Source organism: Ruditapes philippinarum, unplaced genomic scaffold (assembly GCF_026571515.1).
Source record: "Ruditapes philippinarum isolate M1 unplaced genomic scaffold, ASM2657151v2 ctg3944_1_1_1_1, whole genome shotgun sequence".
NCBI classification, from domain to species: Eukaryota; Metazoa; Mollusca; class Bivalvia; order Venerida; family Veneridae; genus Ruditapes; species Ruditapes philippinarum.
Window position 1 is genome coordinate 2277 of NW_026859619.1, and position 17272 is coordinate 19548.

General features: G+C 34.1%; 2 protein-coding genes across 3 annotated transcripts in view; one reads left to right on the top strand and one right to left on the bottom strand.

The window, feature by feature from the left end:
- LOC132757248 (peroxisomal acyl-coenzyme A oxidase 1-like) lies at positions 1–14049 on the bottom strand. 2 transcript variants are annotated; one of them, XM_060748466.1, is made up of 3 exons: positions 13945–14049; positions 7925–8189; positions 1–182 (listed from the first exon to the last, which is right to left on the bottom strand). In XM_060748466.1, the coding sequence occupies exons 2-3, from the start codon at positions 8079–8081 to the stop codon at positions 16–18; spliced, it is 324 nt and encodes a 107-aa protein (XP_060604449.1). In that variant the 5' UTR covers positions 8082–8189; positions 13945–14049; the 3' UTR covers positions 1–15. The 2 variants fall into 2 exon arrangements, with proteins under 2 accessions (XP_060604449.1, XP_060604448.1); XM_060748465.1 differs by lacking the exon at positions 13945–14049 and adding an exon at positions 13085–13323.
- Positions 11922–17272, top strand: part of LOC132757250 (uncharacterized) — a 27034-nt gene continuing 21683 nt past the window's right edge. Inside the window, exon 1 of the mRNA XM_060748467.1 lies at positions 11922–12117. Within this exon, the coding sequence (XP_060604450.1) occupies positions 12105–12117 (13 nt within the window). The 5' untranslated portion in view covers positions 11922–12104. The remainder of the gene's footprint in view (positions 12118–17272) is intronic.

Sequence of the window (17272 nt, forward strand, 5' to 3'; positions counted from 1 at the left end):
GTAAATTTTAACATCTCACCTTGTTGTCATTTCAAAATCCTCTTCTGTCCAACCATACTCTCTTTTCATTTGAAAAACTTTTACAGACTTGGCAACAGATGATTCATACATCTCAGATTTATTCTGACTGGGTCGCTTCTTGAACGAGAACAGATCTGCATACTTTGTGAACAAAATGTTCTCTGGAAGGGCAAGGAATAAAAATTAGAATTACCATTTTGTCTTCAATGACTTAAAGACAATCTACATTATTTCTTTATTTTCCTAAATCCATTGATGATTGCCAATTACAATTTAAACTTTCACTAGTGTGATCTTTGCGTTTTACGAAATTTTTTATGTTTAAAGAAATACTTGCTCTAAATTGTCATTAACTTCCTGGGTGAAACTGATAAGCTGGGTTTAACAGCTATATTTTGACCTGAAACCATGTTGGAAATTGCTGAGAAAACCATGCTTATCATAGAAGGACATGATATTGGAGACAATTATATGCACTAATAGCTTATAGGCAATGCAGGTTAATGATATAGGTCTGTAGTTACTAGGCTAACATTTTGGGAATTTCTTATAAACAGGGGCAATGACTGCACACTGCCAGTCATGAGGGACAGTACCACTTTTTAAGGAAATTTGGAAGATGTGCGTGAGAACTGGGGCAATTTCAGTATGAAGTTCTTTCAATAACCTTGGGGACAGCTGGTCGGGGCCAGAGGCTTTGCTTGGATTTAGCCCTTTGAAGAGTTTCTTTACTCCTTCCTCTGTTATGTTGACATTTGGCATTTTTGGATAGTTTTGTGGAGAGAGCAATTGTTTGCATGACAGGTTTTGACTTAATCTTTGGGGGCGGGAGAAGACAGACCCAAATTGTTTATTTAGTAAGTCTGCCTATTGACTTGGACATTTATAGATTATCATGGATTATGTTCTATAATGTTAGTTCTTACATTAATCCATTATTAAGTAATACTGAGTTTACTTTACCCAAGTGTCATACATATATCAATAAATATATCTTGGTACATTATTTTCTGGAGTTTGCTTCTGATTTTGAGATAATTTGAAGTATTTTTTGTTAAACATAAAATCTTTTAATTATCAATATTGACAGGGGCTTTTTATTATTATTTCTGTTACCTGGCTTATATAGTTAGGAACAGTCTATTTTGATGATAAGCTTGATGATCTCCCTTTTAAAATTAGTGACTTGTTTTGATTTGCTTGACTGGTTTTTTGTATTCATCCATGGTTATTATAAATAAGTCCTTCAACTAGTTTTTGGTACAGTTTGTATGACACGTTATTCATGGAATGTTAAATTTTTCCACACCCGCCTGCCCTTATTTTTATGTTTTTTGTTTAGGTATGTTGTATCAGGTACGTATATTAACGGTATCCGCAACTAGATATTAGACCGTGATTGGTGTCGTGCCATTTACGCGCATGATCACATGCTCCGAAAAACATTAATCCATGGCGGAAGGCAACAATTTCAGTTCATGAAAAATATGTTAATAAAGCGCTAATTTATGGGCATCTGCACAAAATACTCAAGAAATAATGACAGGTTAGTCTTATTTCTTTGTTATGTATGTAAATTTTTACTAGATCACGCTTTCAATGGCGTAAATCGGGTTGGCAATATTCCGCTTTGGATGAATGACATTTACAAAATGGCGGAAAGTTTGTTTTGAAACGAGTGAACAAGTATAAAATCTGCAGAGTCATCAGGCTTAAACCACTCGAAGAAAACTGACTAAACTTGCACAAATAGGTTTAAAATAAATTAAAGTATGTCGTGAAGGTACTTTTAACACTCCCTTATCATCTGTTCTACTGTTTTTGTGGCGTGGAATTTGAAGGAAAATGTTAAATTTTTGTGGTGCATAATTAAATTCACCACCTATTTTAGCCGAAGCATCAGAGGTATTTAAAGACCTTTAAAATATAAATGAAAGCTGAAAAGTTAGTCACTACATCATAGTAAATGGTTTATGATATTATTTATAATTTTCAGCAGAGTAATTTTGATGCTATGTCTTTTTGAAAATGGATGAATTTTTCCCCATTTTTTTTTTTCATTTACTCAGAAGGTATATTCAACTTCTTTTTTGTTAGTTATTCCAGGTAAGTATATTAACATTAGTACATGGTTATTCTGCATGTGTTGATAAAACAAAATATTTATAAAATGTCATTTCTTCTATTCCAGATCGTAACAAATGTGTTTCAAGGGTTTCAAGTGGTAGATCAGCGCGACAATTTCACTGAATGCTGATACAGCCCAAAAGTTCAAAGATTTGCAGATTGTGCCAGGAGAGTCCCAGAAGTGTCAAATAAATTTCGGGAATAAAGTGACACTAAATGAAAACACTATAAACAGTCATTTTATAGCCAGTGCGATGCTATTGAAGTTTTATTTAAATCAAGTTATAAAATAAAAGGCAAAACTTATGTGTTTTCATTTTTATTTCTTTTATTTTACTATCAGGTACCAGATACTACCATTTCCAATACCTTTTTGTCTATTCTCTCGAAAACATGTACGTTCATTCAAGAGAACCTGAAAAGATACTGACATATGTAGTGGTGAAACAGTTTACTCAATATAATTGTATAAAAAGCAACACAGAGAGTATGTTTTAAATAAAAACAACTGGATATAGTAATTACAATCTAGCCTTACCCACTAAAAAGCAGTTTCAAACAGGACCGACTGATAGAAAAAGTGTGAAAACTATCACAATTGAACAATTAAATAGATGCACATTAATAACTGTGATTAAATCAATTATTGAAACTGCAGCAAACATCAATTATGACGGTACAATGTACTAATTTTTCACAATACTTTCATAACAAAAAATGTTTAAGCCATTTTTCTTAAAACCAGGTACGTATATTAACGTAATATACGTACCTGAGAAAACGAACATTTTTATAAGAGCTCTTTTCTGATGCAGTTTGAAAATTATATAATCATACTTTTATTCAATTTTAAAAATAGATAGATAGATTACTTCATTCTTTAAAACAATGTACAAATAAAAAAATATAAAGGGCTTAATAAGTTAAATATATGGTAAAAGTTACGTTCGAAATATGCAAGATGATTTTGGCCATGTGATTCTTCACGATATCTTATCCGCATTTATTTAAGATACGCAATAGAAATTGAAAAATAAAAAATTTAAAACTACAGTTTATAAGCTTTTTATAAATAATTTTTCACAAATTTCGGCCAAAAATGACAGAGAAAATTTGGCAGAGAAACCAAATGAAAATAGGTACAGAAAAGCAGAAATGCCTCCCATTGAATCTTCAAATTTTTCCATGTACCTTCAGCATAAGCTTGTTTGTTAGATAACATAAGATCATGCTTCAACCCCATAAACTGAACCTCTGAAATTTAAAAAACAATTAAACCACTAATTTAATGTAAAATCACCATGGATTTAAGATATCAAAATCAGTACTTTTAACTGAAAATTCTTTTAACCTATAATTCTTTGTTAAACTAAAGAACTCATTACGATGAAATTCCCCCTGTTCAAATCTTGATAAATGGTCAGCTAAACGATTCTCTGATGAAGAGATATGTTGAGCTTTAATTTCAAATTCATAAACTGCAGAAATGAAGCAAATCTCCCTTATGTATTTTTGAAGAAACGGGCATTTAGCTTTCCCGGAATTAATAGCAATACATGTAGAAAGATTATCACACAAAATGACTATCCTTGAATGCCTAAAATTAGAAGCCCACAGATGTAAACAAAGTACTAAGGCTAGCATCTCTAATGCACCTATATGTAAATTAAATGACAAAATTTCTGAAGGAAATAAAGCATGGAAATAATTCCCTTCCCAAAAACCACCACAGCCTTCTAGACAAGCATCACAACTTTAAATAGTATCAGGCTCACACCAAGGTCCTAGATACAACAAAGAAATACCATTATATTTTGGCAAAAATTCATTCCACCATAGCAAGTCTTTTTAACCTCATCAGGAATGCAATGTTTAATCTTTTTATCTGCACCATACAATTGTCTGAGCCAATTTAACAATCTAGCCACAAAAATCCTGCTTGGTTTAACACAAGCTCCTATGAAGTTCAATTTCCCTAAAAGAGACTGAAGCTCCTTTAAGGTAGCAACTTTTTTATTTAACCATACTTTCACCAAACTACGAATCTCATTCAAACGATTTGGAGTGATTTCCATAGTCATAGTCTCAGTATTGAACAAAACGCCCAAAAAAGTCATGATTGTAGAGGGTGGTGAACATTTTTCTACAGCTTCTTGTAAACCACACAACTCTAAAACTCTACTCAGAACTGAATAAGCAAAGTCAGCAAGCTCTGGTTTTTCAACCCCAGCTAAATCATCTAAATAGTTCAAAACAGAGATGCCCATACCCAGTAACATAAATGCTACAGCATTAGTAACACGTTGACAAATATAAGCAGCACTGCGAAGACCCATTGATAAAACAACATCACAAAAAAAAAGATTATTCCAAGAATAAGCCACTAAATTATAATCAGAAGGACATATACTAATTTGTCTGTATGCGCCTTTCAAGTCTTTTTTGTATAACCTAGCCGAAGTGCCTTTAGCTAAAATCAACTTAACAAAATCATCTATTCTAGGAAAAATAGTAGAACTTGCCATCCCTAAATATTCATCCTTTTCAATGTAATCATTAACCGCGCAAGAAGTATTTGAACTCAAATCTAAAATTACTCTTCTGTCTGAAACCTCCTTTTTTGGTACTGAATTTAAAGGAGACACTAACATATTATTTGAAAATGGATTTTTTTGAAAAGGGCCTATAATGTGCTCATTTTGAATCTCTTTTTGCAAATATTTGTTAATTTGAACAGGAAAATCATTGGCCCCTTTATAATTTTTGTAATTAGAAGCTTCTAAGGATTTTGAAAATGCATTTTCATTACCAGAAAAATTTATAGGAAAACCAAATTCCAAAAAATCACATACCAGCATATCATTATATTGAAAGGTTGACAAAATTTGTCTCATATAAGAAGTATTTATCTTGTTATTAATTGGAATACGGCAACCTTCAAAATTATGTTTTCCTGACTTTTTAACCAATTCATGAATTAAAATTTTCTTATTAACTTCTGAAAAGGTAGAATTATTTTCAACAAAACTACACATGTGGCATGAACCAGATTGAGAACAAACATGAAAATTTTCCTTTATATTACTTTCTGAATTTTTGAAACAAAATTCTGGTAAAAACAAATCTTCAACCTTATTTTCATTCTTGAAACTTCTGTTGCATGAAAAAAGTCATTGCATAGCATATGGACAAGCCGTGGAACACTCCGGATGATCCAATTTCTTTTTATCTTTCTGCCAACAGGAAGCACAAATATGTTGAGCCATACGCATCCTACCTTTTACAACCATCATGTGACCAGATTTGTTAGAACATTTATTCCTCTGATAAGGAGAACAAAACCAAGTAGAACCTTGACTTTCATCAACAGAATTATCAATAGAAACCTGCTTGTTGAAATTTCTACGATTTCTTGTACTAGATGTAGACTTGCCCTGAACTTGAGGCTGATATTTGCTTAGAATAGCCATTTCAATATAATGGAAATCATCAGACCAGGACTTCTTACCAAGCTCTATTTCCCTAAGAACAGCTGCATAATATGCTTTTAAAATGCTGAAACCATAGGATACGCTTAAATACATTAATCTTTTAAGTAATCCCATTCGTCCTTTTCTTTCTGTAGATTTGGTGTCATTATCAGAGATAATCTCCAATTCACCAGCAATAAAAAGATTCATAGACAAATCATTGAAGGACAGACTCTGGTCAACAAATTCGTATCTTAACTGAGAATGAGGATATTTCTGAACAAATTTCACTCTATCAGACGCTTTAGCCTCGATACCAGATCTATGAGAGCTCTTTCTTCTAATATTTTTATTAGAACTGGGAGAGAACTCTTCATCTGACGAATCAACAATACTAGAAACTTCATTGTCCGAATTATCGGACGTATCCGAATCGGAACAACTTGTATCAATAGAAGGTTCTTCAAGACCTAATTTGCTAAGCTTACGCCGAACTTTACGCTTTAAATCATTATCTTGTCTCAAAGAGTTTAAAGTTACTTTTTTATCCTGACTTTTCTGCAAAGGAGAGCTCTTGTTTACTTTTTTTGAGCAAATTTTCTTCGGTTCTTTAGCATCAGACAACGAGATAGAAATAGACGAAAAATCGTTACCCTTTAAAGATTTTACAGCGTCTCTCTTTTCTTTAAGTTTGCGTCTTAATTCTGCCTTCTCCCGCTGGACTATGCTCTTTTTCTTCTTTTTCTAATTTTTTCAATTCCTCCTTCATGCTATCCAGATCTGAGTCCTCAGAATCAGCAGACGCTTGCTTCTCACAAACTGAAATCCCACAGGGCTTCGATTCCTCCAATAAACCCGCAGAAGCAGTCGGCAACTTATTTACCTCTTCTCCATTGTCATCCGAAATCCACGGTTCTCCTTCGATCATTTTTTTATAGTCTACGCGACCTTTTTTCCTTTCAGTAGTCCTTGAAGACATTTTAGAATAGAATAATAAACCCAGCAAGGGTCTATATCCCTTCAAATGAGAAATTAATTTCTAAATTAATATGAATGTCCAGTGATAACTTGAAACTTTAAAACTTAATAAAATGAAAAGGCGGGAATGCCACACCCTAAAAACAACTTCGAGAAACTTTTTTGAAAATCAAGCGACACTACAAAAATACTAATAGCAATGAAAACTGGAAACAAGTCCCTATAAATAGCCAAGGTGTATGAATATCAAATATAAACCAATGAGAAGTTGTTTTGTTGATGCTAAGAAACAGACACTAAAAATAGAACTAAAAAAGGTAAACAATCCAATGAAGCGTAATTAGTTATTTTAATGCTTAAAATAATTCAAAAATGACGAAACAATAATAACTTGTTACTACATGTATATAAAATTTCTTTTGTGTGCAGTCGCCATTTGGCTGGTAGTAAAAGTTGCGCTTTTTACTCGTTACAATTCCGGAAATAATTTAGCTTTGTAAATGATAATTACACGGTTAAAAAGATCAAATTCTCAGCTTTCTTTTGATAGGTATTTTTCGAAATTCGGACCATAAATGACGAAAAAAACTTATATTTGTTCGAAGAGGGCATCATTATTTTTACTGAAGTTTTGACATAATCGGGAGACAAAAAAAAAAAACTCTGTGTTTAACTCGTCGTAATTTTCTTCATACTAAACACACTGATTTATAAAATATATATTTAAAAAAATCTATCTTTCAGCTTTCTAGAATATGTCACTTTTAAAAAATTGAACAGAAAATAACATGTTGACGGTAATTTAAATAACCAAGGTCAAATATCACTCCGCTTAATGATATGTAATCGTGATAAAAATAAATAACGATCGGCAGTCCGGATGGATTATCTGCCACGACAGCATAATTTACCGTTATTGATTTACTGTATAGAGTTGCGGATACTGTTAATATACGTACGTACCTGGTTGTATATACCTGTTGCAGTTGGTCAGTTTTTTGTTGTTTGTGTATTATGTCATTTAGGGCAATTTTGTTTATATGTGCTTTTGAAATTATAGTGGAATCTGATTAATGTAAGCTTGCCCTTTTTGTTATATTGACTTGGACATTTATAGATTATCATGGATTATGTTCTATAATGTTAGTTCTTACATTAATCCATTAAATATTAAGTAATATTGAGTTTACTTTACTTAAATGTCATACATATATCAATAAATATATTTTGGTACATTATTTTCTGGAGTTTGCTTCTGATTTTGAGATAATTTTTATTAATTTTATTATTTTACATAATGATAATCATTAAAATTAATATAAATTTACCCAACTCCTTCCTTCGTTTTGTTTTTTCTTGTCCACCATCTAGAAGAAATGTTAGCTCCTGGATATTAAACGTGCATGTATCTCTTTCTTTCTGCAGATCAGGATTAACTTCATTTTTCCAATCTTTTAAAAATTCTGCTGTAAGTCGAGCCGCCATTTTGAACTGCAATATGATCTAACCATGATCACGTGATACATAAAAATGCAAATCGCACCTTCTCGGCTCTTTCCGTTAAACTTCGGATATGGTCAACCGCACATATATCTAAGGAATTAATATAAGTGTTATGTTTATTTTCCAATCCATATAAATTGTAAAATGATCCACTTTAAATTTGCTTAACAAAATATATTTTATTTTCCTTTACATGTCAAATAGATCTACATACAAATTATCAATGATTACACCGGCCCCTGTTTTTCACGCGTTAAAACACGGATTTATATTACAATTTAATAGTAATTTAAATCCGTGGTTAAAACTACTTTCAGCCCGTATTAAGTCCGATGTTATTATTTACAAGTTTGCTTCTTTAAAAAGAATTAACATGCGAGTGGCATTTTTGTTGTTCAAATGGCGGGAAAGTAAGAAATTCTGACTGGGCTAACAATAGTAACATAACAGTGTTCAGCGGTAGAAGGTCACCGGCCTATCAAAGAAATCCTATACTATCTTGTGTTCCCAGTTCACCGTCATTCGTCATTTGTCATTGTCTGTTCCTCTTTTTTCATACATCAACGATCTACCAGAATTCGTTAGGACTAAGGCCCATCTCTTAGCTCATCGTCGGATACCCACGGCCGAACCATTAACATTTATCACATTTATTTGCATGTTATGTGACATGTTTATCAATCGTGGGTATCCGACGATGCTCTTAGCTGTACGTACACCATAGGCCTAGTGCAAATGACACTCGATCACTTCTCCGTCAGAATCTCTTGAAATTAACTCTTTTAAATTATATTTCATAGGCCTAAGTTTAAATCTTGGAGAGAGACTAGGCCCTGGAATTTCATTAAATAAAATGGTTGAGAAGGATGCTGCAAAACAGAACTTATATAAATACGTTCACAAGAGCTCAAGTCAAAATTTTGATCAATTATTTGGCACCTCTGGCATGCAAACATCTTAAATCTACACATAACTGCAGGCAGGTATTATGTAACAATTATGATTTCACAAGTAGCGTCACCAATATGTTACAGGAACTTTATTGGAATGTTTTGTCTCAAAGAAGGTTCCATAATTCACTGATATTTTATACCAACTTCAACATCAGCAAGACCGCGCACATTCACTCAGTTCCTACCAGAAACTTAAATTTTCTCATACCTCACTGTCGTACCCAATACCATCTGAACTCTTTCTTTTCTAGAGCTTTCCGCAACTGGAATAGCCTTCCAGGTCATATTCAACCTAGTCACAGCCCTAATATTTTCTCAGAAAGTTTTGCATCGATTAATTAACATTTAAAAATCCTACCATGATATGTTTCTTTTTAATAATCTGCACTCTGTTTCTTTTATCCTTTTTATTTTCTAACGGATACACTTATATCTTATATAATTTTAGATTTATTATACTGTTGTTCCTGTCATAATTTGCATGGATTTTTCGGGAGTAACAAGTAAGAAGTATTTCGGCAATCAACGTTTTTATTTTATTTTGAAAACGATTAACAGTACACAGTATATGTGTATTTATTATCTTTATTTATCATTTACAATACTCAAACTACAAATTATAATACCTATAAATAAATTAAAAATTATACACGTATATAAAAATGTTTCTTTTTAAGATTTATTGGAACTGAATATATAAATCCGTTCTTCACGATATGTCAAAAAGTCCGTGTCATATTTTAGTAATACCACATTTGTGATAATTTAGCAACAAAACTCTCATCAAAATTGTATATTGCTTTAAGGGAACTAAAAACTAAGAACTCTAGATAGAAAATGCAGACAATATGTGTATACATGCGATACAGGTATGGTATGGTATGGTATGGTATGGTATGGTCAATGCGATACAGGTATGGTATGGTCAATGCGATACAGGTATAGTATGATCAATGCGATACAGGTATGGTATGGTCAATGATGGCTGATAAAAGCAATACGTCATATCAGACTCGAATTTGTATAAATAAGAATAACTTTTTGTAGAAGTGTGTACACAGGCAAGTTAACTACCTCTATAATTTTGCCAGGAAATCATTTAGGAAATAGGTGATCTGTGTTATAATATAGCAAGGTATGGAGTCCAGATTAACAAAAGCCTGGGTGATTAATCACAAAACGACAATTCAGGTTGAAAATAAGTCTGACAACCATTTTTAATTTTAATATGCATATACACGGGTATGATGTACAATTATAAGCGACAGTTTGGCATTTTGTACTTAACCATAACAATAAGTATATAAATTCATGTACCGATTACTTTTAAAAATCGATATATCTACTCTGTATATAAAGTTGTATCATAGTTTGGAGACCTTTCTGTTGAAAATGTGTCAGGGTTAAATCGTATACATATACATGCACAGTGCGTTAACTGGAGTGCGGGTATTAGTTACCCGCACTCCAGAGCATGCCCATTGATTGGCTCATTTTTGCTGGGGTTTACATATTGTGACGGCAGAGAAAGGGAAAGCGACAGAAATGTCATATTCAGATGTTCGTTCATTGCCGTTCATTTTTGCCGGGGTTTCATATACAGGGAACGTGCTTTTATGTTTGACTATGATACAAAAGAGAAAGAACACCAAAACACTCGGCAATCTGATTTATACTCGGGGGCTACGCCCCCTCGTACAAATCAGATAGCCTCGTGTTTCGGTGCTCTTTCTATTACTAGGAATTTTTATACACAGTAGATACACGGTGCATTCCATATCGGTACCCTCTTTGCGAAATCTACTCGAACGGTACCCTCTTTGCACATACACAGGCCATTCTCTGCTAAAACAAACCAGCGATGGATAACAAGCCAGTAAAATTCATTGTAATAAGGAAAGGAGGTATGACACGACTCGTGGAAAAGATGTATACCACGGAACACTAGAATGTTTAATTTATGTGCTGATTTGTCATGTGCCCGTTTTTCAAGTACCGCAACTTCACAATAAGCTACATAAAATCGACATGTTTGGTCTCGCCCATCACCTCGACATAATATAACATATTATGTTTCGGACTATAATGAACCAGTCGCTTGATTATATATGCATCATACATATTTCATGTGTTCACTTATATATCATCTTCGGATATATGCAGTATATTATCAAAAATAAATGTAAAATTCATAAAAACACCCCACTTTCGGTTTTGCAGCGACACGGGCTACCTCTTGCTTTTGAATTCTTTATATCACAAGTACCCTCTCATTTTTTAACACACGGGTATACCCACAAAGCAGGACATACGCTTTTATTTGCGTTAAACGTTAAGCATGTAATATTTTCTATTTTTATGTACGTATATATACTATAGTGTCATGATACGGACTTCTGTTATTCACAAATATATAAAATAGAAGAACACATTTGTAGACTTATGATGCTTAATCTTAGAACTAGTCAGTGGCAGGAATCGCCTGTCTTAAATAAGAACTGCCCATTCATGTCGAATTTCGACTACCTGTATTATAAAGTCTTGTCTCTTGCTTCTAGATCGTTCTTTGTTAGAACGGTTACCCGTGTATTAAGAGGGTACCTAGCTGTGATATAAAAATCAATATCAAAGAGGTGGCCTGTTTCGCTGCAAAAACCGAAAGTAGGGTGATTTTATTAATCTGACTAATAACTGCTTTTTCCTGAATATTATGTATAAATGAACACATGTAATAGGTATGATGCATATATAATCAAGCCACTGGTTCATTTCAGCCCGAAACAATATGTCGAGGTGATGGGCGAGACAGGACATGTCGATTTTATAGCTTATTGTTGGGTTGCAATAATTGAAAATGGACACACTGCAATAAACACGCGAAGAAAAAACATTCTAGTGTTCCGTGGTATACATATTTTCCACATGACATACCTCCTTTCGTCATTTGAAGGAGCATTAGGTGGATTGTTATCCATCGCTGGTTTGTTTTTAGCAAAGAATAGCCTGCAGTGTGCATGTGCGTTTAAGTAGATTTCGCAAAGAGGGTACCGATATGGATATGCAACGTGAGATATATCTATTATTTTAAAGGACGTTTTGTCGCTAGATTTTTATTGAATTGATAAGTGTGTGTGTTACAGATTAAAGTTGATAAAAATCATAACTGGTAGTGGTCGAAAAGGGTAGTCGACCGAATAATTATTTTTGCCATCAAGTGCCTATGGACGTATTTCGAGGTCCATACGAAATATACGGTGTTCAGTTAGCAGTTAGGGGAGGCGCGTTTCCTCTGAGAACGAAATGCGCGAAACTTGACAGTTCGTTGTTGACAGTGCGACAGTACGATGGTGACAGTGCGACAGTACGATGGCGAAACAACTGCACGATGGTGACAGTCCGTCGCACTGTCATCATAGTACTGTCACCATCGTACTGTCGTACTGTCACCATCGTACTGTCACCACCGCACTGTCTTATTGTCACCATCGTATTGTCGTTCTGTCGCCTTCCTGGACATGGAAGAAAACGCTGACCGTGTCATAAAGTCTGAATTCAACAATGGCCTAACATACATGTAAATCCTTGTAGTGATGAGAGAAGATTGAAATTGAAGTTGATAAAAATAATCCAAATAATGAAAATACAACTGCGCCGTATCATATTTTATTTTCAACTGCGTCGTATCATTTCGTAAAAATCATTATTTTCTTGGAAAATAAACATCTCTTTTTAATGAAATTTAAGTAAATGATGCAAAATTACATTTCGGAGTTTATGGTGAACTCTGAAACAAATATATAATTGATTTGAAGGAAAAAACGATAGATAAAGCAATATGAACTGCGTCGTATCCACACATTTTCATAAAAATTCTGCCCCGCTTCGAGTTGCAAGTTCGCTATAACTTTTGTTTTACAAAACAGTTGTGCAAGCAACATATACCGAACGAAGCGGAAAATAGTGTAGCGTGTTAATACATATAATCTTGTTTTCAGTCATTTCCAACAATAAAAGTTAAAAACAAAAACATACGTTTTTTGTTCCAAGATGGCGGCGTTTGTTTACATTTTGTAGGATACGACGCAGTTTTGATTCCCAGCCCTGATACAGGTAGTCGGAATTCGGTGGTATGATGGCGTAAACGTTTCAATTTTTGTTTTCTTGTCTGCGTCATCGACTCAACGTACCTTTTGTGGTTTATAAATGTTTTCGGGTTGTATATTTTAGGTCCTAACGGAACACCGTAGTACGGTTTTAATATCGGCAATCGCCCTAGCGAAACACCTTTATACAATATAGGATTAACAATGATCGCAAATTTTCTGAAAATCTGAGTCAAGTCTGGACAGATATTAAACGTAAGGCTATAGCTATGGTATTTGCCTATTTGGTCTTTATGAAAAATTTAGTTTTATACAATTAGCGTTTTATCGCAACATGCTTCCAGTTTCGTGTTTATTTTCATCAAAATTTGAAAAATGTTTTGGAAAGTAAAATATTTTGAAGTGAGCAAAGAAAGAAATTTACACATTGCAAACGGCACTTAAAGTATACGAAAATTACCAAAATTAGGTCAGAATATGCAAAATAATTTTGCACTTACTGTGTTAGTCACGCAGTAGAAATATTGTGACTAAGTCAATAACCGCACGTAACAGCTATAATTGTAGTATCGTACGCGTGCAATGCTGATTAACGCCGTAAAAAGATATGAAACTGAATGCGTATGATCAGATTGTGTTTATTACCCATAAATTGTTTTATTAACTTTTATTCGCGCGAGCTCGGTTGTTCCACTTAGGTAAACACATGTATCAAAAGCGTGTATCGCAAACATTTCTGGCTAACTTCTGGCTAATTTGCGAGGGGTCGGCCGTTCTTCTTACACTTACATCAGCTTCCGTTGATGACTTCTGCGGTTCGACACCGGAAACTATTTTCACTAAGTTCTAATGCTTGCTATTAAGAGTCAAATGTAACAGCCACCTGAAAAATAAAAACATGATTTACATGAATGGCAATTAATTCCGCACATGAGCAATTGCCGAACATTTCAATTATCTTGAACTCGTAGATGCATTTTGTTTCAGCGATACAATGCCGATTAAATGCATGAGAAACTAAACATTATTTTCTTAGCCTATAATGACATCTTTGTGTTAAAGTGCGGCACTTGACATCACCAAGGAACTCATTGTTAGATATACATGTATGTACATTCCTTTGTCGTTGGGAAATGATCACAATTTTATACTTAAATAGATTGTATAACATCTCCAAGTTATATTGACAAACCAAGTTGCAAAGTTTATTGCGCAACTCCTGGATTTTTTTATCAGAGGGACGAGGGGTAACATACATTCTATGAAAGGTTTTATATAACAATTTAAGCCTTCCGGGCAAGAGTAAAACATTTTGCTGATTTCCTGTAGTTTTTGCGTGACCTTCGCCAAAATACGTAAAATTATATCCAAATCTCAGAGGGATTCCACAGACAAACCAAATCGCTGGGATTTTGGGGTGGTGGGGGGCGGGGTGGAAGGTAGAGTGTCATAAACCCTAACCCCCGTTCTTGATCCGCGTATGTAATTTATTCAATAGTGGTTTAACTGTATCAAAGGGAGTGGTTTAACCTTATATCATTAATCCCCGCTTTATTATTAAATGAAGAATTGAAACCGAAAATAGACGTCTAATTTCCCGAAAGCATGATATAGGTCAAAGTTTAAACGCCGCACATACATGTCACAACTGATATACAAGGAGTGTTTAACATTATATAAATGATTCTATAAAATATATATTATTATTATATTACATTAAACTGGATATAAACTATACTTTAATATTTCTTTAATCAATTTACGTGGAAGTCAGTAATTTGCATCGCGTAATCGATTATCTAGGACAGAAAGGTATGTAGTGAAAAGACATGAATATATTTAGACTTTTAAATTTAAGTTATTTACGATTATTTTTTTTACAATAAACTAATATGCTATATACGGATACGTTTTACGTGTGTCCAACAATGTGAGGGTATAATTTTAAGAATTCTAATTTCCAATTTTATTGCCTTAAATAATACAACCATCAGTTTTTACAAGATGGGAAGTTACTAAGTCTGGGTGTGGACAGGGGACAATAATATGGTAAAGCCACTATTGATAGATCCCTACTCTGACCCTTTATTTGAATAACAGTAGATTAAACCACAAACATGGACATGTGCTCTTTTGTAAACAAAAAGCTTGTGGTGAAATTGTTATTGTATAATAAGAATGATATAAATCGGGGGATCTATGTATTAATATCACGCAAGTTTTATGTCAGACCTCAACTTTTTTTAACATAAATTGAACATACACTGCCGGAGACAGCCTGACAGTATTTGTAAATGACTGACAACCATTTCCCGATCTGAACGTTACATTATGTGTAGGCAATCCGCATCTAAGGCAATCAAAATCACATTATTTAATTTCTTTTTATGCCCCCACAATGTGGGAGCATATAGCGTTGCACTTGTCCGTCCGTCCGTCAATCCGTCAGTCCGTACGTCCCGAAATCTTGTGAACGCAACTCCTCTTAAACCGGATGGCAGATTTTGCTTAAACTTACAGGGATGAACAACCTTAATGTGTAGATGGTAGTAAAGGAAGGAATTTTCGCTGCGACCAAATTTTACAGAATTATGGCCCTTTGTTGATTTTTTCACTAGATACTATGTAGAAATTTTGTGAACGCAACTCCTCTTAAACCGGATGGTAGATTTTGCTTAAACTTACAGGGATTAACAACCTTAATGTGTAGATGGCAGTAAAGGAAGGAATTTTTGCTGTGACCAAATTTAACAGAATTATGGCCCTTTGTTGATTTTTTCACTATATACTATGTAGAAATTTTGTGGACGCAACTCCTCTTAAACCGGATGGCAGATTTTTGCTTAAACTTACAGGATGAACAACGTTAAGGTGTAGATGGTAGTAAAGGAAGGAATTTTTTGCTGAGCGACCAAATTTTACAGAATTATGGCCCTTTGTTGATTTTTTCACTATATAACTATGTAGAAATTTTGTGAATGCAACTCCTCTTAAACCGGATGGCAGATTTTGCTTAAACTTCCAGGAAATGAACAACCTTAATGTGTAGATGGCAGTAAAGGAAGGATTTTTTGCTGCAACCAAATTTAACAGAATTATGGCCCTTTGTTGATTTTTTCATTATATACTATGTAGAAATTTTGTGAACGCAACTCCTCTTAAACTGGATGGCAGATTTTGCTTAAACTTCCAGGGATTAACAACCTTAATGTGTAGATGGTAGTAAAGGAAGGAATTTTCGCTGCGACCAAATTTAACAGAATTATGGCCCTTTGTTGATTTTTAGTTTTCAACTTGTGGCACATGTAGTCCAAAAAATATTTGACCTAGAGTCATGAGATTGACAGAACAGTGGCGTGTGGGGGCATCCGTGTCCTATGGACACATTTCTAGTTTTTATTCAACAATAAAAACAAAATGATGTGTTCTTAATGTTTCCTTACTGGTTTAAGTATTTAAACATTAGCACCTGTATGTAAGGAATGATATGTTTTAAGTGAAGTTCTTGAATGACATGCTTTTCAGATAACCTTTGTTTTAAATGAAGGCTTTAATATTTTCAAATGATCTACTCTGTAGTTACTGTACATTGTTGTGAAATAATCAATTAAATTTTATGTGTGTGAAGATACCGGGAGTTTATTTATGCAGGCGTCACACTGTCCCGAATTTGGCATCAGATGGACACACGAATAAGGAAATGTTCAAATTCGGATCTGATCGTAATAACATCGTGCCATTCGTGAGGGCATCTTTTGCCATCGTATGATCCCCGGCTGAATATTACAAGCTCCGGCAGCAACTTCGTGAGCGGTTCCAAAATCTTTTGGCATGCCAAAAAATTGCCCGAAGACATTGCGAAGGTTCATTTTCGTGTTGAATTCGTATGTCAATTTTGCCATTCGTAAGGCCACCGTGAAGCCATCTTGTCAAATCGTGTAGTCTTCGTCTTTTATTCGTGTGATCATCGGTGCAATCTGACATTTTTAGCCTCAAGAAGACAATGCGAAGTAAACACGAAGATTCCCGATACTCTTTAAAAGGGAACACGACTACGTGAAGCCCCCGCAATACCGTCGTGTCGCCATCGTATTTTGGTACGATGCCATCGAGATGG